Genomic DNA, 22,920 nt, shown 5'->3' with positions numbered 1-22,920 from the left:
CTTCTAGCTAATACCCGTTCCTTTGGGTATTATACACCTCTTTATCTCTCTACGTATCTCACTATTTTCAGCCTCTTTCTTCTGTACTTGTTTACTTCATCCTCCTTTTAACAGCAACTTTTGGACACTGTTAAGAATCTTTAGTTCCACAAGAGGTTCTGAAGGTTACTTGTATGGCCTTTTAGTTATTCTTCACTGTCCAATATTGATAAAGCACTGGTGAAGTCCTTCTATGTCAGAATTATTGATCTATGTTTTTAAAAATCCCTGCCAAATGAACTACATTTTGGTCACAGGAGAAGTGACACACTAATTAACGAGTGATACTTAAATGTTTTTAGTTTATTGCAGGTCTTTATTTAGCGTATTAGTGAAGAAATGCTCCTGTAGAAAGATAAGCGGACAAATCCCTAAACAATACATTTTGGCAACAGTAACGGTCTCAAAGGCAGCTCTACAATACATATTAATGAGCATTCTTTTAAAAAAAAATACCTATGAGCACAGAAGAGGTTCAAACTGCTCCTAGTGGCACCCTTTGAGCTGTGCATGTTATCGCTGATTGTTCCATCATTAGCTAAGAAATGTTCTGGAAAGAACTAGTAGACTAATCTATCAACATGCAGCTTTTCAGTATTTTCTTCTCTTCTCTTCTATGGGTTGATGTTCCCTTGCCTAAGATCCTTGCCTTTCAAGTTACGTTACTGAACCCCCCCCCCTCCTTCCTGTGAGCTTGCTCTTACACTGCTCGCTTTCATAGCACAAGGTTTCTCCTTCAATATTGGAGAATATCCAAGACCATAGCAGTAGGTCCCACCAAAAGCAACAAGTGCAACACAGAGTAAGACTGATTGAGAGTTGGTTGTTGGGGGTTTTCCGGGCTGTATTGCCGTGGTCTTGGCATTGTAGTTCCTGACGTTTCGCCAGCAGCTGTGGCTGGCATCTTCAGAGGTGTAGCACCACAGCTGCTGGCGAAACGTCAGGAACTACAATGCCAAGACCACGGCAATACAGCCCGGAAAACCCCCAACAACCATCGTTCTCCGGCCGTGAAAGCCTTCGACAATACATTGATTGAGAGTTCTTTGAAAACTGCATGACTATGTGATTAAAACTGAAGATGCTAACACGTTGGCTTGGATCCAAACTAGACGTTTTTGCAGGCACCAGAGAGAATGATCGTTCCACCTGCCCCCTTCCACAACAGTCCAAAATGCCCACTGAAATTCTGCTTCTAGAAGTCCCTCTCCTGCGGGAGCAGCACTTCAGGGGGCGTTTTGGATTTATGCTGGAGGGGGAAGCAGGCAGAAATCCTTACACTTGCAGAAATGTTAACAACAACATTTGATTTATATACCACCCTTCAGGACAACTTAATGCCCTCTCAGAGTAGTTTACAAAGTATGTTACTGTTATCCCAACAACAATCACCCTGTGAGGTGAGTGGGACTGAGAGAGCTCTGAGAAGTTGAGACTGACCCAAGGTCACCTAGCTAGTTTCAAGTGGAAGAGTGGGGAATCAAACCTGGCTCTCCAGATTAGAGTCCTGCCGCTCTTAACCACTACACCAAACTGGCTAGTCTGGATCCAACCCATTATGGTTAGGAGGTTCAGATGCCCGCTCAGCTATAAGCTGACTGGGTGACCTTGAGCTACTCATATATTCATCAACCTTACTTACTCTCTGGCAGGTCTTGACAGCCACCCTTCACAGTGATAAAAGGATAAAAATGGAGGGGTGGTGGTGGAGAGAACCACATACATCACTCTGAGCTTCTTGAAAAAAGCACAGGATAAAATGTGATGGACACAGACAGACTATGCTGAGATATGAATGTCAGGCTAAAAGAAAGGAGAAAAAGGCCAGCACTATAAATCTATATATCCAGCCATCATTATCCAAGACTACATCTTCAAGACCAAGCCTCTACAAAGATGACACACACAGAGATCCCAGAGAGAGACGCAATTGTGTGCGATGAAATGGTTGGAAACCAGCAGGCCCCTCCTCCAGCTGCTGTTAATCCATTACGTGCATTCTCTGAGGCAAGCAGACACATCAAACAGGCTGCCATTTCTTTGATGTGCTGTTCTTCAGAAGGGGAACAGCAGGCAGATTAGATTGCCTCATGTAGGGATCTGACAGGGCCTGTAAACATCTTGTGTAAGGACCAGAGCATGCTGAGGAGGAGGAGGAGGAGTAGCAGCAGCAGCTAACAATAGCTTCCAGACCTTCTTCAGACCCAATTAGCAGAAATGGACACTAGGGACCTGGGGGAAAATTCCAGTGGGTTTACCATACTTATCCCCCCCCCTCGTGTTCTGAGAATAATTGCAGAATTCCAACTATCCCATTAAAGCGGACTGCCAGCGCATGATGAAGAAGAGCCAGCTGCTGCAAAAATGGTTAATGGCTACCAGAATCAACACTGAAGTAGCCAGTAAACCATATAGGTTGCCAAATACAGAAGTACATCAGCTTATTCAACAAGAAAATACAGCCAGAAGATCATCAGTTCAGACTGCTTGTCTGTCAGACCACATATGGCTTTTTAGTGTTCCTAGAATTTAATGAGAAGTCATCCAAATGGCTGTTTTCCCATCCCAGAGGGTAGGAAATCCCAGCTGTGTCTCATGGTCTGAAGTTAGTAATAATTAGCACTTCTATAGTGCTTCTCATCTTCAAAAGAGAAGTTCATCTAGCACTGTTACAGCTAAACCAAGATGAGCCAAATGTCTGCACACGGTGGGGAAAAAAAACATTTTAACCAAGAAAATTGAGGGAGGGGGGATCAAGAAATCACTTATCCAGATGTATCCACCTCAGCTGCTCATGCTTTCCTTCAGGTCAACATATGAAACTGCCCTACACTGGATCTAGACATTGATCCATCTAGTCCCATCTTGCCTGCCAGCAGCTCAGGAGTCTTTTTCACACCAGAGACCAAAACATCTGCTGTCACTAGTTATGGCCCCTCCCATAGGTGGGCCAAGTCTTGAAAAGGTGGGCCAAGTCTCAGAAAAATCATTCCCAAGGTTTCTGGATCCATGTAGAGGGTGGGGGGGAAGCTGAAGCGGGGAAGGATAAGAGGATGAAATTGTTCCTTCTTCCTCTTCCACAAGTGCAGATCTGCTGAGGAAAAGGGTATATTTCATCCCCTTGTTCTGCCTCACTCCAGTCCACCAATCTGAATGGTGGACAGCCTCATCAACCCTCAACCCCTGGAATGACCTTTCTAGGGGTCAGAGAGGATGGCAAGAATGGTAAGAAATGTAGGAAAGCTCCATGTGCATTTCATGCAGGAATGGTTAGATACATGCCAATGTAACAGCAGTTATTTTTATTACTATTTTAAATGGCAGGTTGACAGAGGCCGTTTTCACATGGCTGTTCATGCCTCCGGGAAATCACACAAAACTCACGGCATGACGGCGTCTTCATAGTGTGATTTCCCATTTAATGGTGCGATGATGTTAGAAACTGCGCCATTAAATGGGAAATCGCGCTATGAAGACGCTGTCATGCCGCGCGTTTTGCACGATTTCCCAGAGGTTTTAGCCATGTGAAAACGGCCAGAATCGGCAGCAGGCAAATTCTTCCTGTTTGGAGACACCCGAAATTACAGCTGGTGGCCAGCGGGAGAGGCATTTCCATGCAACCAAGCCTGCCTTATTCCCATTCTTGCTAATAAATGACAAAGTGGGTTTTAGGGAATATTTGACAATATTTTACTGTGGTCAAATATATGATCAGTTACACTGTCTGGCTGGTCAGATAACCAGTGTGTAAATCCTAGCTCATTTAATGTAATTAAGACTATAGCATGCCACAAATATAAGTAAATGTTTCTTATCTAGGGCTGTCTAATAAGCGTGATACATACTACGCTACTCTAGAAAAACCTGATGGACTGACAGATAAAGTCAGTGGAAAGATGGGCATAAAGTGCAACAGTAAAGCTATCAGAAGCTGTATTCCAAAAAACAAAAATCTGAAAAGGAGTACAGATAAAAATTTACCTCAACTACAAGAGAAAATATATTTCTGTCAATACAGATCTTAAAGGAACAATTGAGTGTCATCTGGTAGAAAAGGGAAATGGTGCAACATTCACTTGACATAGTTTTTAAGATGATGGGAATTAAAGGATATTCCATTTGCCAAGGCACAGTATCCGAGATAACAAAGCAGATGGGAGGCTGCACCAGGTGCTAATAGGGATTTACGCTTGGAAATTAACTCAACGAAAATTGAACAGAATCCCCTCTATTCTTTAATATCGCTAATCTGGCCATGAATAAAATCACCAACATTCGGTAACATTCAAAAACATTCGGAACTGATATTTCGTACCTTGCTAACTGCTCTTCATACCTGCATGAGGCGAGGGAAGGGAAGCAGGAGAGGCAGCAAAAGAAGAGAGTGACTCAGCAGATAAGGGCACCTTCCAACTGGAAGAGTCAGCAGCTGATCTTACTAAAGAAGATCATATGGGCTAGCTGTTTCTATGCACAGCATTTCCACTTTCTGTGAATTAATTCACTGTCTCCGTTGGTTTGGGGAAGGCATTCCTAATTATATAAGTAGTGAGGTCCTATCTGCTTGCCATTCCATCCTCTGCTTCGGTGCAGTACCTGCCTGCCTGCTATACCTGCCATGTACGCTAAAGGTAGAGGAGGGAACCGGTTACATCTCCAAGTGACAGACAGACATGACTGCAGGAGAGAGAAGCATTGGAAGGCAGGGAGCGGAAGACTGGGAAGGAGGTGGAAGAACAGCAGCAACTAGAAAAAAGTAGATCCAGAGGAGTTAGCCGTGTTAGTCTGTAGTAGCAAAATCAAAAAGAGTCCAGTAGCACCTTTAAGACTAATCAATTTTATTGTAGCATAAGCTTTCGAGAATCACGTGATTCTCGAAACGTGATTCTCGAAAGCTTATGCTACAATAAAATTGGTTAGTCTTAAAGGTGCTACTGGACTCTTTTAGGAAAAAGTAGAGACTCTACCCCCACCCCCAGAAAGGCAGCACGCCTGCAGGGGAGAAAGGCAAACGTTTTGCAAACGTTTTGCTTGTATCTGCTACAAGGCAGCCAAGCTGCTGGAGAGTAGATTGTGGATAGGAGGAACATGGATGAGAAATCTGCATGAGAAATCAGCGAGGATCAATTTTCTGAGATCTCCTGACATCTTTAAATTTAACATATAAGCAGATGTCACTTCCTTGATAGAAATCACCCTTCCCAACAGCTATTAGACCCAGTGGCAAAAAGAGAGAGAGAGAGAGAGAAGCAACTTGCTGTTCCCATGTAAAGAACAAAAGACAACAGTTTTAAAAAATAAAATGGTAGAGTCCAGTAGCACCTTTAAGACTAACCAACTTTACTTCATCAGATGCATCTGGCGAAGAGAACTGTGGTTCTCGAAAGCTTATGCTGCAGTAAAGTTGGTTAGTCTTAAAGGTGCTACTGGACTCTACCATTTTGCTACTACAGGTTAACACGGCTAACACCTCTGGACCTAAAAAAATAAAGGATGTGGACAAAGGGAGCAAAACCACACTTTTTCTATATTGGAAAATGAGGCCTATTCCACAAGGGTTATTTGCCCTGAGTTCAATGTTGTTGGGAACTGAGTTTTTTCCTACTTCCCCATAGCATCATGGCACATTCATGTACCTCCCAATGTTTCCCGTCTTTTCCCCTACCTTTCCCAAGCCTGCTTTGATCCAAAGTTTTGAGAAAGATTGCAGCAATGTCTGGATGGCTGTTGTATGGGCAGTAATTTTCAGAGTTTCCAAATTCTGCGACTTCCCCACAGCGACCACTTTCTTTCCCAGGGAAGGGGTGTTTTTTTTTTTTAAATTGACAACTGAATACCATATATAACATTATAACGATGTCTGTAACAAAACTTCTGAATTTCCAGCTTTCATATTTAAAAAGATTTAAACCTATTTCATTGCAGATATACAAGGCAACAGGCATGTCTGGTGGTGAACTGGGTGGAGGAATGGTCCTACAGGGGGACCAGGGCAGAGAAACCATGAGGAAACTATGAGAACTACCGCATGGAAGCCCCATTTCCACTACACTGGGCTGGAGCTGCAGCAATAACAGAGAAGCCGCCTGTCCTCATGTGGAAAACATTTGATTGGATGAAAAATGCTTCAAGAACCAGAAAGGAAGGAAAGGGTTTAAAATTTAAGTTCTCATCATGTACTCATTCTTTTTTTTGTCTTAAAAAAAAGAAAAATAGATGCTTGAGGATCCAGAGAAAGAAGGAAACACGTGCTAATTCAAACTTCCATGGGCCCACCACGCAAACAACGCTTTTTAACTACCTATAAAACAAAGACGTTTTCTACTATCTGCTTCATATTTGGCAAGGTAGTTCCTTTATTAACAAGCACAATTCCTGAGACTTTTATCCCAATTAGGTGGCTTTTTTTTAAAAGTTACCCATGGAAACGTGCCTCTCACAAAAATTAATGGAAACAAATAAAAGGATGGCATAAAGAATCTGAACAGGTTGATATCAATGATAAAAAATACAAGTTAAAGGACAAAACAAACTGAAAATCGCCTGAAAAAAATTATGTGTACATCCCTAGTTTTAACAAGAACCCTTTCTACAGAGGGTTTAGATACGGCAATAAATCTAACATTTATACAGAGCTGTCATCTTAAACACAGAGGATGGGTGAATTACTAAATGGACACAGAAACAATCTGTACTCAGGGGGAGATTTTTTTGGAGTGCAGTTTAACACTTACAGCACAATCCTGAGAGGGGAAGCTGAAAGCGCTCAAGGAGCTGACTAGCCAATCAGTCCCTTGCCTACTCTATATAACCTGCAGCCGGGGCAGCCATGGCTCCAGGTAAGTAGGCACACGGCCAGAGGTTATGCCTAAGAGCCCCCTGCTGTGAGGACTGAGAGTACAAGGCAAGAGAGTGCTCACAGTGGTGGGGTAAGAGTGCACAGGAGTAACTTAGCAAACTTTGGGGAACACTCAGGGGAGGGGAGCTAAGTCCAGAATGTCTGACTACAACTAACAAGAAAATTGCCTTGCAGGGTACCTAACTCCTGAATCCAGGCCTGGAGAGGGCCAAGGGCGCACCAACAGGTAAGAAGGAATTGGAGAGGCGGCCACCCTGGCTTGCTCATTCACAGTGGCCCCCTCTTCCCCCCCCCCCAAATGTGGCCTCTGCAGTTGAGGCTTGCCAGGGGGCCAGCCCTTACCTGCAAGCTGGCACAGTCCATGCCCGCTAAACGGTAGTCGCCCAAGGAGCTAGGCTTGACGGAGCTGCTGGAGGGGGGGCTTCCAGCAGCCCATGCCAGGGCTCTATCTGCACTCTTCCAGCTGGGCTCCGCCTTCAGGCACAGAGGAGAGTGCAGCCGCATGTCAGGGTGACTGGGCACTCACTCTCGTTACTCCCTTTTGATGGTGGGCGCACAACCCCTCAACTGTCTCCCTCACAGGATCAGAGCTGCAAATTGGAGCAAAACCTCCAGCTGCCGATGAAGAGTACTTTCTTGGTGGAGGGGCAGCCATCATCTGGTTGCTGAACAAAATGGCTATTCCCTTATGAAACAGCAAATAGAAGAGGGAAAAAAACAATCCACAGGGAATACAATACTAGTCTACAAAATTACAAAAATGTATTCAGAGTGCAAAGGGTACAAAATTTCATCACTGTGTTCAAATAAATACTCTTAATACAATTTCCAGGCACATACATGAACAATACAATACTTTTTACATAATCATATAGGGCACATTGCAGTGGACATCCACAGTTTCCACAGTCTTTTTGAAATAATTATAACAATTCTTTCCAGGGCTCCCCTTGGCAAGTGAATGGTGAAGCCCAGCCGTGAAGCAGACTCCAACCCACGCTCAATCTGGGGCCGGCTATCTGTGGCAGATATCGGAATCCTTCATCAGGAGCGTGTGGAATGCTTTACAGCAGAAAAGGAAACTTCCAATGTATTCAAATCCTGCATGCCCAAAACATAAACTTGAAAATCTCTTATGCGTGTGTTTTGGGCATGCAGGATTTGAATACATTGGAAGTTTCCTTTTCTGCTGTAAAGCATTCCACACGCTCCTGATGAAGGATTCCGATATCTGCCACAGATAGCCGGCCCCAGATTGAGCGTGGGTTGGAGTCTGCTTCACGGCTGGGCTTCACCATTCACTTGCCAAGGGGAGCCCTGGAAAGAATTGTTATAATTATTTCAAAAAGACTGTGGAAACTGTGGATGTCCACTGCAATGTGCCCTATATGATTATGTAAAAAGTATTGTATTGTTCATGTATGTGCCTGGAAATTGTATTAAGAGTATTTATTTGAACACAGTGATGAAATTTTGTACCCTTTGCACTCTGAATACATTTTTGTAATTTTGTAGACTAGTATTGTATTCCCTGTGGATTGTTTTTTTCCCTCTTCTATCATCTGGTTGCTGGCAGCACCTGCAACAACGGAGCTGCCACCGCTGCCCCCAACTATGGACACCATGGATGGGGTTGTGGCTTGCGCAAGGCCAGGCCCCTCGCCGCACATGCATCTGTTCCCTTTCAGGTAGTCCACAACTGATAGGGACATTTTTAAAATGGTACTCTGCTGCCAATTATAAATTTCCCTACTACCACTTACACAAATATGATCCAAGACACCAATCACAGCAGAGAAGATATAGAGAAATATGAGTTTTATTATTTCGAAATAAAGCTCAGATGCATATTCTCTCTCTAGCTCATATGCATAAAGAACAGTTACATCAGAGAATCTTATATACCTTGGCACTAATTGTCTACAGAATAAAACATCAAAAAGGTTAATACAAACATCTCGTCAGAATTGCGTTTCCCAGAATACATGGCACTAGACAAGATTGAGTGACAGGTCAATTTATGTCTCACTTATAATACAAACACCTCAAATCCTGGAGCCATACCTTCTTATGAATTCAAAACACTTCTGAGAAGTAATCATTTCCAAAGCTGAAATCTTAGTTATGAAATGAAAACAAGAAAAATGTTTACAGTTGCCAGAACTATCTCACTTGTTTTGAGATTACTCTGACCTGCAGACTAATCACTTAGCAGAGAAGGAGAAGGAATTTGCCACTAAAGCAAATCTGCCTCCTGTGCCCAAGCCTTGCTTGAATGAATGCTCACATATGATTTTAGAAAAGGAGTCCCCAGAAAATAATCCCTTAACACAACCCATCAGGGAGCCCAAGGAGCATGGCTACTCCAGCCCCCAGCGATCCTCCTTAATTGTCATTCAAGTCCAGTCCCAGGAGTGGTTCCTTGGACAGGCCGCCTGGGGAAAGCAGCACGAGGAATGGATCTCGCAGCTCTGACTGCTGTGCAAACAGGCTCAGCTCCCTTTTCGGGCGAGGGAGGTTGGCAACACACATCCAGACATTTTCTTTGCTTTTGGTAGTTCAAAAAAGTCTGTGTCGAACAACAACTCCCTCCCTCCCTGTTTCCTTGCCTGCAGATGACAGTAGGCCCACCAACACTTCCCCGAAGGGCTGCTCTTTCACACATCCCAGAAGACGGTCCGGATAGGGGGGCCCAAAGAGGCTCCAGGTGCCTCTGTGCAGGGCTGGCGCATCCATGGAGGCAAGTCCAGCAACTGCCTCGAGTGCAGAGGCGCCATAGGGAGTGCCGGGGGTGGGTGCACGCACCACAGAGCAACTGAGCGGGAGAGCTGGGAGGACACACGCATGCCAAGCATTCCCCCCATCTCCTGCCTGTCGCCTCACAAATTGGAAAGGAGCGGAGGAAAAGTGGTAAGTTTCTTTTGGGGGGCTCGGGGGGGGGATGGGATGGAATAATGACAGAAGAAGGGAAGGGAAAGGAGAAAGCGGGAAGGACCTACAGAAACAGCTGCGCCTCAGGGTGTGCACTTTGAATGAGCTGCTGAAGACGCAAATCCTTCTTCCAGGCACTAGTCTGCTGGATGCGAGGGCACCCAAAGACCATTCCGGGATGGGCTGCTGCTGCTCTCTCCCAGGACGCCCTCGCATCAGGGGTGGGGAGGGGGGCTTGTGCCTGGAAGAAGGATTTGCATCTTCGGCAACTCATTCAAAGAGCACAGAAAGGGTAGGAAGACTTATCAAACGCAGAGATTATTCCTTCTTCCCGATACATGTGGGAACAAATGATATTAGCCGGCACAGTCCAGAATGCATTAAAAGAGACTATGTGGCTTTGGGTAAAAAGGTTAAGGACCTGGGAGCACAGGTTGTGTTTTTGTCAGTTCCTCCTGTCGTAGGCCATGGTTTAGGAAGGGAAAGAAGAATGCTGCAAATAAATGACTAGCTACGTAGACGGTGTCATTAGGAGCAGTTTGGTTTTTTGGACCATGGCATACACTTTCGAGATGAAGCTCTTCTATCGAGAGAAAAAATGTGTTTGGCAAGAGTCTTGCAAACCTGATAAGGAGGACTTTAAATTAAATCCTATGGGGAGAGAGACTAAAATTCAAAGCCTGTAACTGGAGAAGAAAACACTGAAGACCTGTGGGGAGTGGAACATGTGCTAGGAAACATTAACTCACAGGAAAGCAGAGAAACAAAAAGCTCAGGGCATATAACTCATGGCTTCTGATGTCTCTACACTAATGCACAGAGTATGGGAAACAAGCAGGAGGAACTTGAAGTCCTAATACAGGAAGGGGACTATGACATAATAGGCATTACTGAAACTTGGTGGAATGACACTCGCAATTGGAATACTAGGATTGAGGAATACAACTTGTTCAAAAGAGACAGATAAGTAAGGAAGGGGGGAGGAGTAGCATTATACGTAAAGGATGTATACACTTGTGAGGAAATACATGTATCTGAGCATGGAAATTCAGTTCAGAATCTCTGGGTAAAAATAAAAGGAATAAGAAATAATAGTGATACTATGGTGAGGGTCTGCTATAGACCACCAAGCTGAGCAGAGGACTTGGATTAGAAACTCCTAGAACAAATTACACAGTTTACAAAGAGATGGGACACAGTGGTCATCATGGGAGACTTCAATTACCCGGCTATCTGTTGGAAGTCTAACTCTGCTAAAAATGAAAGGTCAAATCACTTCCTGACAACTTCATTCTTCAGAAAGTAGAGGGGGAAACAAGGTGTTCTGCAATCTTGGACTGGATGCTCACCAACAGGGAAGAACTGGTTGATGAGGTGAAAGTAGTGGGGCATCCTGGGTAGCAGTGGCCATGTAATTTTGGAATTTACAGTCTTGGGGAAGGGAAAAACTGTACATAGTCAGACATATAGGTTGGACTTCAGGAAAGCAAATTTTAACAAACCGAAAGCTATGCTGGGTAGAATCACATGGTCAGAAACGCTTAAGGGGAAGGGAGTTCAAGAGGGGTGGGAGTTTCTTAAAAACGAAATATTGAAAACACAATCACAAATTATTCCTATGAGAAGGGAAAATGGGAGGAGCTTAAAGAAGCCAAGGTGGCTCCATAAACAGATTTCTAATGAATTGAGAAATCAAAAAGACTCATTTAAGAAATGGAAGGAGGGCCTTATAACCAAGGGTGAATATAAACAAATAACCAATGCTTCTAGGGAGAATGTTAGAAAAGCTAAAGCTCAGTATGAACTTAGGCTAGCAAGACATGATAAAAACAACAACAAAAGGGTTCTTTGCTTATGTTCAAAGTAAGAAAAAGAGCAAGGACATGGTAGGCCCGTTACAGGGAAAGTGAAAATGTAACAGACGATGAAGAGAGGGCAGAACTGCTCAATTCCTACTTTTCCTCAATCTTCTCCTGCGAGGGAGATGGTGCTCAACATGGCAATAACAGAACACATGATGGGGGAAGGGAGTTACAGCCTAGGATCAGCATAGAGGTAGTATGTAAACTGCTATTTTCTTTAAATGAACTAAGTCCTCAGAGCCAGATGAATTGCACCCAGGGGTACTAAAAGAACTTGTAGATGTAATTTCTGAGCCTCTGTCCATTGATTTTTTATAATTCTTGGAGATCAGGCGAGATGCCAGAACATTGGGGGCAGGCAAATGTTGTCCCCATCTTCAAGAAGGGGGAAAAGGAGGATCCAGGTAAGTACCGACTCGTCAGCTTGACATCTATACCAGGAAAAGTCTTAGAACAAATAATCAAACAGTCAGTCCTTGAGCATTTAGAAAGGATGGCTGTGATTACTAAGAGCCAGCACAGGTTTCTCAAGAACAAGTCATGTCAGACTAACCTTATCTCTTTTTTTGAGAATGTTACTACCTTGCTGGATCAGGGGAATGCTGTAGACATAGTTTACCTTGATTTCAGTAAGGCTTTTGATAAGGTTTCACATAATATCCTTGTCGATAAGTTGGTAAAATGTGGTTTGGATCCTATTACTGTTAGGTGGATCAGTAACTGGTTGACAGATCACCCCCAAAGAGTGGTAGTTAATTGTTCCTCATCCCCTTGGAGAAGAGTGACAAGAGAAGTTCCTCAGGGATCAATCCTGGGACCTGTTCTGTTCAACATTTTTATAAATGATTTGGATGAAGGAATAGAGGGAATGCTTATTAAATTTGCAGGTGATACTAAATTGGGAGGATGGAAGAGACTTGTCTTGGCAGTAGTATGTGCGGAAAGAATCTAGGGGTCTTAGTAGACCATACACTGAACATGAGTCGTCAGTGTGATGCGGTAGCTAAAAAGGCAAATGAGGTTTTGGGCTGTATCAACAGAAGCATAGTGTCCAGATCACAAGAAGTGATGGTATCGCTCTACTGTGTTTTGGTTATACCTCACCTAGAGTACTGTGTTCAGTTTTGGGCACCACAATTTAAGAAGGTTATAGACAAGCTGGAACACGTCCAGAGGAGGGTAACAAAGATGACGAGGGGTCTGGAGACCAAGGCCTATGAGGAAAGGTTGAAGGACCTTGGGAATGTTTAGCCTGGAGAGGAGATGACTGAGAGGTGATATGATAACCATCTTCAAGGACTTGAAGGGCTCTCATATAGAGGATGGCACAGAGTTGTTTTCCATTGCCCCAGAAGGTCGGACCAGAACCAACAGCTTGAAATTAAATCAAAAGAGTTTTCGGCTCAACATTAGGAACAACTTCCTGACAGTTAGAGCAGTCCCTCAGTGGAACAGGCTTCCTAGGGAGGTGATGGGATCTTCTTCTTTTGGAGGTTTTGAGGAAGAGGCTAGATGGCCATCTGAGAGCAACGCTGATTCTGTGAACTTGGGAGGATCATGAGGAGGGCAGAATGGATTACATCAGTGTTTAGTTCTTGTGGCCCTTCTTACATGCCCAGGGTAATGCCAATTGCCACCTTGGGGTCAGGTAGCAATTTTCCCTGGGGCAGTTTGGCTAGGGATCATGGAGGTGTTTTGCCATCTTCTGGGCATAGAGCAGGGGTTACTGGGGCAGTTGTGGGGGGAGCTGAGAATTTCCTGCATTGTGCAGGGGGTTGGACTAGATGACCCTAGACGTCTCTTCCAACCCTATGATTCTAGGGACTGCAAATCTACTGGTTGGCAGAGGTAGAATGCTCATCTGCTTGTTGTTATTCATACAACTGCCCAAACCAGCCCACCCACCGTTTCCAAGTGGGTTTGTCATCTCAGCTTTGGAGACCTATTAGGACAGCCAGTCAATTACTCCTTTAAATGATTATTGGAATAGTTTCTGAGCCTGAAAGAAATTGCAGCCAAATTACACAATCCCACAGCTCCACATGTGGATGATGGAAAAAGGCTCTTAAAACAGGAGCCTAAAAAAGTCCTGTTTGCTCACAGAGAGAACCCAAAGCCAAATTCAAACTGCGCTAAGTTGACAGCCTCTTCCCAAGGGTCGGACATGTCCTGCTAAGGACAGGGAGAGTTAAACAGTCTACAATAGCAACTGTCTCTAATATATGAAGCTTAGCCTTCTGAACTCCAGAAATCAAGTTAAGTAACAAATTGTTTTTGGAGTACAGATCATTAGTTTGACATTTGTTTTTAAAGAGCGACCATTGTCCTTGAATCCACTTCAGACAGAAGGAAGCATTAACTATAGACTGCAGCAAGAGGGAGGTAAACCATCACGGAAGCTTGCTAATCCATAGACATCACATATTAGAATGCTTTCAAGGCAGTGTAAGGTACAAGGACTGCAACAAGGCAGACCTTCCCCTTTGAACAACGTATGATCAAAGGTTTGAAAAAGACCAATCAACCGATACGATGAGATCGAAACTGATTTTGTGTCTTTATGTACAGTCAAAGTATGTCCTAATCAAATTTCCTGCAAGTCTCTTTCAATAACAATGTTCCACCTGCATGTAAGGATTTGCATGCAAAATATCTCTGCTTAGATGTGCACTCTGCCACAGAAGAGGGGGAGCCCACAGCCATCACATAACTGCGGAGATCTGCCCATATTTTCTTTAAGGAAGAGCTCTCTTGGGATGAGCTGTGCTACAGTAGAGTACGGAGCCCTCCAAAGAGCATGGTTCAGAGAGGGTGGAGAGAGAAGGCTCAAGCAGCACGGCTTCAGTCACATCCCATATCTCTTATGCAACTACATTTCACGTAGGAACTGCAACAGCAACAATTAGCACTATTTGGAAGAACCACATTTTCATAGGCTAAAAGTAGTAAGTGAAAATACAACATTCTTAGGACAAGAAGCGTAGCACTGAGTGAGACATGCAGACTGTGTAAAACAACTGTGAAACAAATGTATATTAACAGTGCAGTGAGCGAGAAAAGGACCCTAGAGTTTAACCGCCAAGTAACACATGCAACTGTCACCTTTTTGCATTAAAAAGCTGCTGCAGAAGAATGCAATTAGAAGCAGAAAAGCAGAGAGGTGCTCCTTATTCTTTTCAATGCCCCCCCACACACACACACAGAGTTGAAAAGAACATTTGGTTTTAAAATGCAAACATGATCAGTGTGGTGGGTAGGCAGCCTGCTACCTGGATGATCTGGTGCAGTAAAACAACAGGTAAAGAAAGGGTTTAGCACAATCTTCTCTGATGTGGAATCAATTGCACCCTTCCGAAGTGACTTTAACACAAAGGGATCCCAAGCTACAGTTGCACACATTCATATGCAATATGTACTTTGGTCTCAAGTAGTATATCTTCACTTTCCTTTGCACTCGATTTTGTTTTTAATGTAGTGATGCCATCAGCTTCTTGAAAAGAAACCAGCCGACTGAGCACGAATAAATCAACCCTCTCACCCAAAACACTGATTTACTACTAATCTGTTCAACACAGTCATAGAGTAAAACAGCGAAGTTAAATATTAGATGAGTTCTGTTTATCTCAAAATAAGTAAATATGAAGTCTTTCTGAAACTGAGGCACAGCTTCTATTCATTAGGTTGCATTCTAATTACCTCCGTTTTTTATCTCCGAGTTTCTTAAAATATTTTTCTAATTATTTTCCCTTTAAACTCACCTGGTCTGTGCAAAATGACCAAGAATCTCCCACAAGGTCTGGCTGGAGCAAAAAGTGTCCTGGAGCCTTGAACCATCATCCAGCTGCAGTGCAATCCGTACCTAAGAGGTAAAATCCAGTTAATTAAAACATGAATTAGTATGTCCTGCATAACTATTGGTAGAATGATACTTGGTGAGTTGCTCAAGGTCACATCTGGCAAGTCAGCTGTCCTGGTTTACTTCTGGCAAACAGAATCCTGGCCCCCGGTCCCGGATTATGACTATTGCTTCAGACTGGCAGACATTTGTGTCATTTAGCACTTACAATTAGCGGCCAGAAAACAAACAAATACAGATCAAGTAAATATTCCATTGCCTCACTAGCAACAGAACTATAACACACAGTTCTTACAGCACAACTACATAGAATCATAGAGTTGGAAGGGGCCATACAGACCATCTAGTCCAACCCCCTGCCCAGTGCAGGATGAGCCTAAAGCATCTCTGACAAGTATTCATCCAGCCTCTTCTTGAAAACTGTCAGTGAAGGGGAGCTCACCACCTCCCTAGGCAGCTGATTCCACTTTTGAATTACTCTGACCGAGAAAAAGTTCTTCCTAATATCCAGCTGGTACCTTTCTGCATGTAATTTAAGCCCATTGTTTCGGGTCCTGCTCCTTGCCCTCCTCCAAATGACAGCCTTTCAAATACTTAAAGAGAGCAATCATGTCCCCCCTCAACCTCCTCTTCTCCAAACTAAACATTCCCAAGGCCCTTAGCCTTTCATCGTAGGGCTCAGTCTCCAGACCCCTGATCATCCTCGTCGCTCTCCTCTGCACCTTCTCGATTTTGTCCACATACTTTTTGAAGTGAGGCCTCCAGAACTGCACACAATATTCCAGGTGCAGCCTAACCAAGGCAGTATAGAGAGGCGCTATGACCTCCTGCGATTTCGACGCTATGGCCCGTTTGAAACAACCCAGGATTGAATTGGCCTTTTTTGCCACCACATCACACTGACTGCTCCTATTTAGTTTACAGTCCACTCTTACCCCAAGATCTCTTTCACACATACTACTGCCCAGAAGTGTATCCCCCATCCAGTATGCTTCCCATTTTTGTGGCCCAGATGTAATACTGTGCACTTGTGTTTGTTGAATTGCATCCTATTCACAGCTGCCCACTTCTCCAGAGTATTCAGGTCTTGTTGAATTTTAATTCTATCTTCCTGGGTGTTTGCTACTCCTCTCTATTTAGTATCATCAGCAAATTTAATGAACAGCCCTTCCATTCCTTCATCCAGATCATTGATAAAAATATTGAAAAGTACCAGGCCCAAAACTGAGCCCTGCGGCACCCCACTGGACACCTCCCTCCAATCTGATGAAACGCTGTTGACCACCACTCTTTGGGCGTGGTCCTCCAACCAGTTCCCTATCCACTGAACTGTCCTATAGTCCAGTCCACATTCTTCCAGTTTGCCCATCAGAATGTCATGGGGGACCTTATCAAAAGCTTTACTGAAATCCAGATTAATCACGTCAACAGAGTTCCCCCGAGTTCCAGTAAGCTGGTCACTCGATCAAAGAAGGAAACCAGGTTCAACAAAGATCACACAACGGACTGTACCACTTCAGCATGCAAATAAGAGATCACTTTTTAAATGCTCTCCCATATAAAAATAAATCTCTCTACATGTAGAAAAGGAGAACAGCAGGGAGTTTCATATCAGAAAAAATCAAGATACCTCATGGAATCATGTGTTTCACAGCAATCAGTTTCTTAGAAAACAAGAGCTTAATTACTTGACATAAAACAAAGCAGATCTAAGAGTTAAACTACAAGAGATGAATTACATGAAGAGGAGCATGTGAAGGGAGTCACAATGTTAGTCCGGAAGCTGATTTTTAAGAGATCGGAAGGCTTTGTCAATTTCCTCTCTATAAAGCCAAGGGGATTGCTGCTCAGAGGGTTAGATTATTTCTTCTTCACCTCTTAGAAGGGGAGGTGAAACTGACAGAGGCTTCCTGAGGCAAAGAGGAAATTAACAAACCCTCTGAGCAGTGATCTCCCTGGCTCTGTAGAGATGGGAAATTAACAAAGCTTTCCAATCTCTTTTAAAACTCAGCTTCCCAGCTAACACTGCCACTCCCTTCACGTGCTCCCCCTCGTGTAATTCGTCTCTGGTAGCTTGGCTCTAAGACTGCAATCCTAAGGACCCTTTCCAAATACGCATGCGTAGTATTGTTCTCTGAGTTAAGAACAGAGATCTCCAAACCCACAATATGTGTTCCCTCATTTATGAGAAGGCTAATCTATTCAAAATGCTCCAATCCTCTGTACACCCAGCTGGTTTATAGCTCCCTGCCCTTGGCCTTGTCTCAGATCTGCAATTTCTATTGTACAATTCAAGTCTAGCTTCTTCTTGAGTTCATCTTGGGAATCTTCATGGAACAGCAAGCTCTGAACTTTTTCTGATAATGATAACTAAAACTGAGCCTCATCCATATCTCACTCATCAACTCCCATTTTTCCATCTCACCTTGAAGCATGTGGGTTGCTTACCCCTCTTTCCCAATCACCCATCCTTAGACTCTCACTCTACATTTTATTCTCTTGCGCCTCAGATCTGTCCTCCACTTTTGACTTTGCGTTTTAGTCCTAGACCTATCTAGAGGTTCAGTTTCTTAACGTAGCCTCCTAAAATTTTGTGCCCCATTTATCTTGCTTGCAATTTCCAGTTGTCCCACGAGAATTCTCCAGCTTTAGGAGTCTGAAAGATCTTGCAACTTGTATGGAAGTTTGTATGGCTTTTGCCTTTATATTAATCCCGCCATCTGAGTTGAATCCTGGTTTGGACACTGGGACTGGAGCAACCTGGGGTAGTGGTGCTCAGTCCACGGCTCATGGAGAAACACTTCCGCAATTACAGTCAATCAAATGAGCCACATTTACTTCCATCCTAGTCTTATACCTCAGGGAGGCTTGCAGCTTTCCTGTTCCTATGACTGATTCAAGGTGGGAACCACCTACCAACAGGGCCGGCGCCTCCATTGAGGCAAGCCCGGCAACTGCCTCCAGCCCTGAGGTGCCGGGACCAGGGACAGTAGTGCGTGCCGTGAAGCTGGCAGCAGCAGCAGGTGGGCGGCTGACCAGGAGACATGGGAAGCTGCCCATGCGCTACCCCGGCCACCTGCCACGCCTGGCCTGCAGCTACTAAAGCCTCTCAGCTCTCCCGCGCTGCTGCTGCCACCAACAACAACACGTGCCCCCGGCCGGGAGCAGCGGCCATGGGCCAGGCGCGGCAGGCGTCTAGGGCGGCGTGTGTAGCAATGGAGCGGGAGGGCTGGGATGCACCTCCTCAGCCACCCACCATGCCTGGCTGGGCCAGCAGCCTCCCAGCCCTCCTGCCCACCGCCCCGCAGTCCCCCACTCTGTGCGCAGGCACACATGGGGGCCAGGAGCAGACCTGAAGCTGCTTAAGGTCACACCTGGCAAGTCAGCTGTCCTGAGAAAGGCTGTGGCCTCTCTCCAGAAACCTGAGGCAGGTGCCACACTCGGGACAAGTAATCAGAAGATCCACAGGTGGCATATGAAAGAACCACTGAGCGAGTATTGTTGATCTAGAGTAGTTGATATTTATTTATTTACGTCATTTATAATCTGCCTTTCTCAAGGCAGATTACACAGTATGAGGTTAATACGTTCAGTATCAAGTAAGTAAACATATACAAGTTTAAAGACATAGCATTAGCAAGGATCTAAGACATAGTAGAAAATACTGAAGCAAAACATAACCAATTCTAGGACTAACATTAGACAACATGGAGTGCTGGTTGTACATAGGAGTGTATATTTAAAGCAGCATATATAATATAATATAATATAATATAATATAATATAATATAATATAATATAATATAATATAATATAATATAATATAATATAATATAATATAATATAATATAATATAATATAATATAATATAATATAATGGATAATATAATATAATATAGGATAATATAATATATTATAATGGTGATGAAGTCTATGATCCCCAACTCATTAGTGAAGCATCTGAGACCCCATCCCTACAATACAGCCCTCCTATTTGAGCAAAAAGCCTTTTTGAATAGTTTGGTTTTGCTTCGTTTATGGAAAGCCTTCTTCATGATATACTCATTGTTCTCCCTGATACCACAGAAAACTAGAACACATTTTTTTTAAAAAACCTAGATTACAGCCCAGGTTTCTTAAGATGGTCTGATCTTGATCTTGGTTATTATTACAGTAAAAGCCAGTAAAACAAGACAATTCTGAGATAGGGGATAAACTGTCACATCAAAACATAGCGATAAGCGAAACATTAACAGGAATTAATGAGATAAGAACCGTGGGAATTTTTTAAAAACCCCAAAAAAAACCCAATTAAACCACATTTTCAACTAAAAGCAATCTGGGTTTCTTAACAGCTAAAGAGCAAAATTTATCCAGAGCATACGTCACTGAGCTCTGAGTGTCTTCTAAAAGGAAGTGACGCAAAATGTTCCTGTTCAACCATCCTAAGAAGTTTGCGTAAATTCTTAGGATGGTTGAACAGGAACATTTGAAAAAAGCTTCATGGAGGTTTATGCAGATTTAGAATTTCTCATACATTAAACAATATTTTCAGATCAGAAGGCAGGCACAATAATAGCAGTTTCATCTGCACATTTTGCCAACTGAACTGACCTCTCATCTTCCAAAACTTTCTTTCAGAAGAAAATAGCTGGACCAAATTACAGACATACAAAGTAGGTTATTCGTGGCCAAAGACAGCAGGTTCCCACTTCTATGAAAAGAGTGAAACAAGAGTGGATTGACATCCACTCTGACGGGATCTTTTATTTTTTTTAGCTGAATCTTATTTTAATTTTGCCATGCAAAATAATGTAACGTATCTATCAGATCACTGAACCATCTGGCCATATTTTGTAATAGCATTCCCTCACTTGTAACCAAACATTTTCCGTATAAATGAATCGTTTCGCTAACAAGAAGTTTCACTTGTGAAATATTAAAAGTAAGCTTGAGACCCATGGGGAATCACAGGTGGGAAGAACAATTTGGACATCTCCTCCTTCAATATTACCTAGGCTCTCAGGGGACTGAACGGGTTAATTTCCCCTCCTGCCATTTTTTCCTTTAACTAACCCTAAACTCTTCTCATCATTGCGTACCGCCTAAAATACATTCAGTTCTCAACCAGCATGTTTGGAATCTTTTTTCCTTTTCATGGTTTTTCAGCATACTTGGTGAGTCCCCCAAGTGTGCTAAAGAATACCACTTTGTAAAATAATCAAAGGAAAATACTTCCCAAAAATGGCTGCAAGAGGAGTGACTATGCAATCTGCACTTGGAAGTCCCCTCTCAAGTATGCAAAAATCTCTGCCTAGCCTGTGGCTGACCTGCTTTTGCGGCGTTTGTAACCATTATGGAAGACAGCCATTTTCCTTATAGGAATGATGGCAGAATCTGTTCAAGTAGTTCCAAATCAAAGGAAGATACCAATTAATTAAACAGGATGTACCTGACCACAGGAGCCAAGCACAAAAGGAAAAATTATTCAGCAGATTTTCAAAAGCCCTCTCCAGGAAGAGCTATGAGCAAGAAAGTTCACACTACTTTCTTTCTTAGGCTACTCTCAATTTCTTGCCACTGGCACTTACATTACTTGGATATACCACAAAGTCAAGTCACCCCATGTATTTCTGTGATATGAAATAATACCAATAAACATGGATTAGTAGTCTGAATATAGGTGGAAATGGAAAATTACTTCTTTTTAAAAAATCGCAACCACAATTTGGAGGTACCAATGTTCTTACAGCTGTTTCAGCAAGGAAAAATTCCATTATGAAGAACAAGTCACTATTTTTTTCTAAGCCATGGATTTTCAGTACCATCTACACCAACATCTTCAATCAGGAACCCTGAACCAATAAGACACGCGTGGTTGGCCAACTGACTTCCATAAAAATTCAAAATAATAAACAAGAACTCCTGCACACAGAGAACCAGTATCTTATTTAATTTATCTGCATCCTAGTTTTTGACCCTGAGTCAACAAAGGCCAACATTTTTAACCGTTTTTTATCATAATAAGGCTAAAACCTTTTCCTAAAGGCTGAATACTAAGATTATTTGAGAAAATACTAGCAACATTTGCAGAATTGGCAGCACTACAAGAGAACTGAGGCAATACTATTATCCCAGTCTGGTCCATTCCTCACATACTCCTCATCATTGAAGCATCCAAGAGTCTAGAGAAGGAGACAGACACAACAAAATCTTTCCAACGTTTTAAAGAGAATTCTTTTTAAAGTCAGCCCTAGACACCACAAGATCAAACATACATCAGTGCTTTCATTGGCAGGGTATATTTGCTGTCACAAGCACAGGACAGCTGAGAGATGTGACCTGCCAGGATTTGGGAACATATCCACAGGAAGTAATGCATCTTACCCACCACCAATCATAAGGGGCCAGAGCTAAGTAGTTTCATCCCAGCGTTGACATGGTTTCCCCAGTTCCTTCTTCGCTCAAGACCAGCCTTCAGATGATCTTTGGCTACACAAGCGTGCTGACAGCTGACATTACTAGGCTGCAAGATTCCTGCCCAGAAATCCACACTGCCAATTGCATCAGTTTTTTAGGCAACAGTTCAAAGCCACACAAGTCACGAAAGTCATATTCAGGCAATTTAAAAAAGCTTCACAGAAATCCCAAGCTACATATAAAATTTTAAGCGTTTATACAGCAATTAGAAAGCCATGCCAATTAGTTTCCAAGTTTATAAACATGTACAAGACTGATTAACAGTTGAATTGCAATGTTAGCTTTTCATAACAGTGCCCTTCCTCTGACCATAAAGGAATCTGCTTTCCTTGCCTTCCATACATCTATTTCTAAAGGTAGAAAGCCTTAACTAAAGCTACTGTGGAGGCAAATCCAAGAATAATTACATTATTTTTTGCAGTTCTGAACATTCAGTGACTAACAAATTGTATGGCATCTCTCCTTACAGGAATGTGTGTTCCAAAATTTTATCAGGAAAACAGTGTCTGCATTTTCAAGGTACAGTCAACTGATGGTCAGTGACAATGTTCATTGATTTCATATACACATCTTTACCTAGCATCACAGGCTTAGAGTAACACATCCTAACAAATGATACAGCCATTTTAAAACCTCACTTGTAGAATCTGGTATTCTGGTTCTTGCAAAAGATGCAGCCCCTCATCTCTATAATTTACCAGTCAAAGCAACTTAAAAATATTCTCCTTCTGGTAATCTGTCCTGACCTGGATAGCCCAGGTGAGCCCAATCTCATCAGATCTCAGAAGCTAAGCAGGGTCAGCCTTGGCTAGCAATTGAACGGGAGTCCTCCAATGAAGACGAGGGTTGCAGAGGCAGGCAATGGCAAACCACCTCTGATAGTCTGTTGCCAA

At 43.1% G+C, this 22,920-nt stretch overlaps 1 protein-coding gene across 1 annotated transcript in view; it reads right to left on the bottom strand.

Annotated features, from left to right (window-relative positions):
• ASPSCR1 (ASPSCR1 tether for SLC2A4, UBX domain containing) overlaps positions 1–22,920 on the bottom strand; it is an 86,805-nt gene that overhangs the window by 49,612 nt on the left and 14,273 nt on the right. The window contains exon 4 of the mRNA XM_054977502.1: positions 15,450–15,550. Coding sequence (XP_054833477.1) covers positions 15,450–15,550 — 101 coding nt within the window. The remainder of the gene's footprint in view (positions 1–15,449; positions 15,551–22,920) is intronic.

Source organism: Eublepharis macularius, chromosome 4 (assembly GCF_028583425.1).
Source record: "Eublepharis macularius isolate TG4126 chromosome 4, MPM_Emac_v1.0, whole genome shotgun sequence".
Lineage (NCBI taxonomy): Eukaryota > Metazoa > Chordata > Lepidosauria > Squamata > Eublepharidae > Eublepharis > Eublepharis macularius.
The sequence above is the reverse complement of the archived record's forward strand: the minus strand, read 5'-3'. Positions and strand labels throughout refer to the sequence as shown.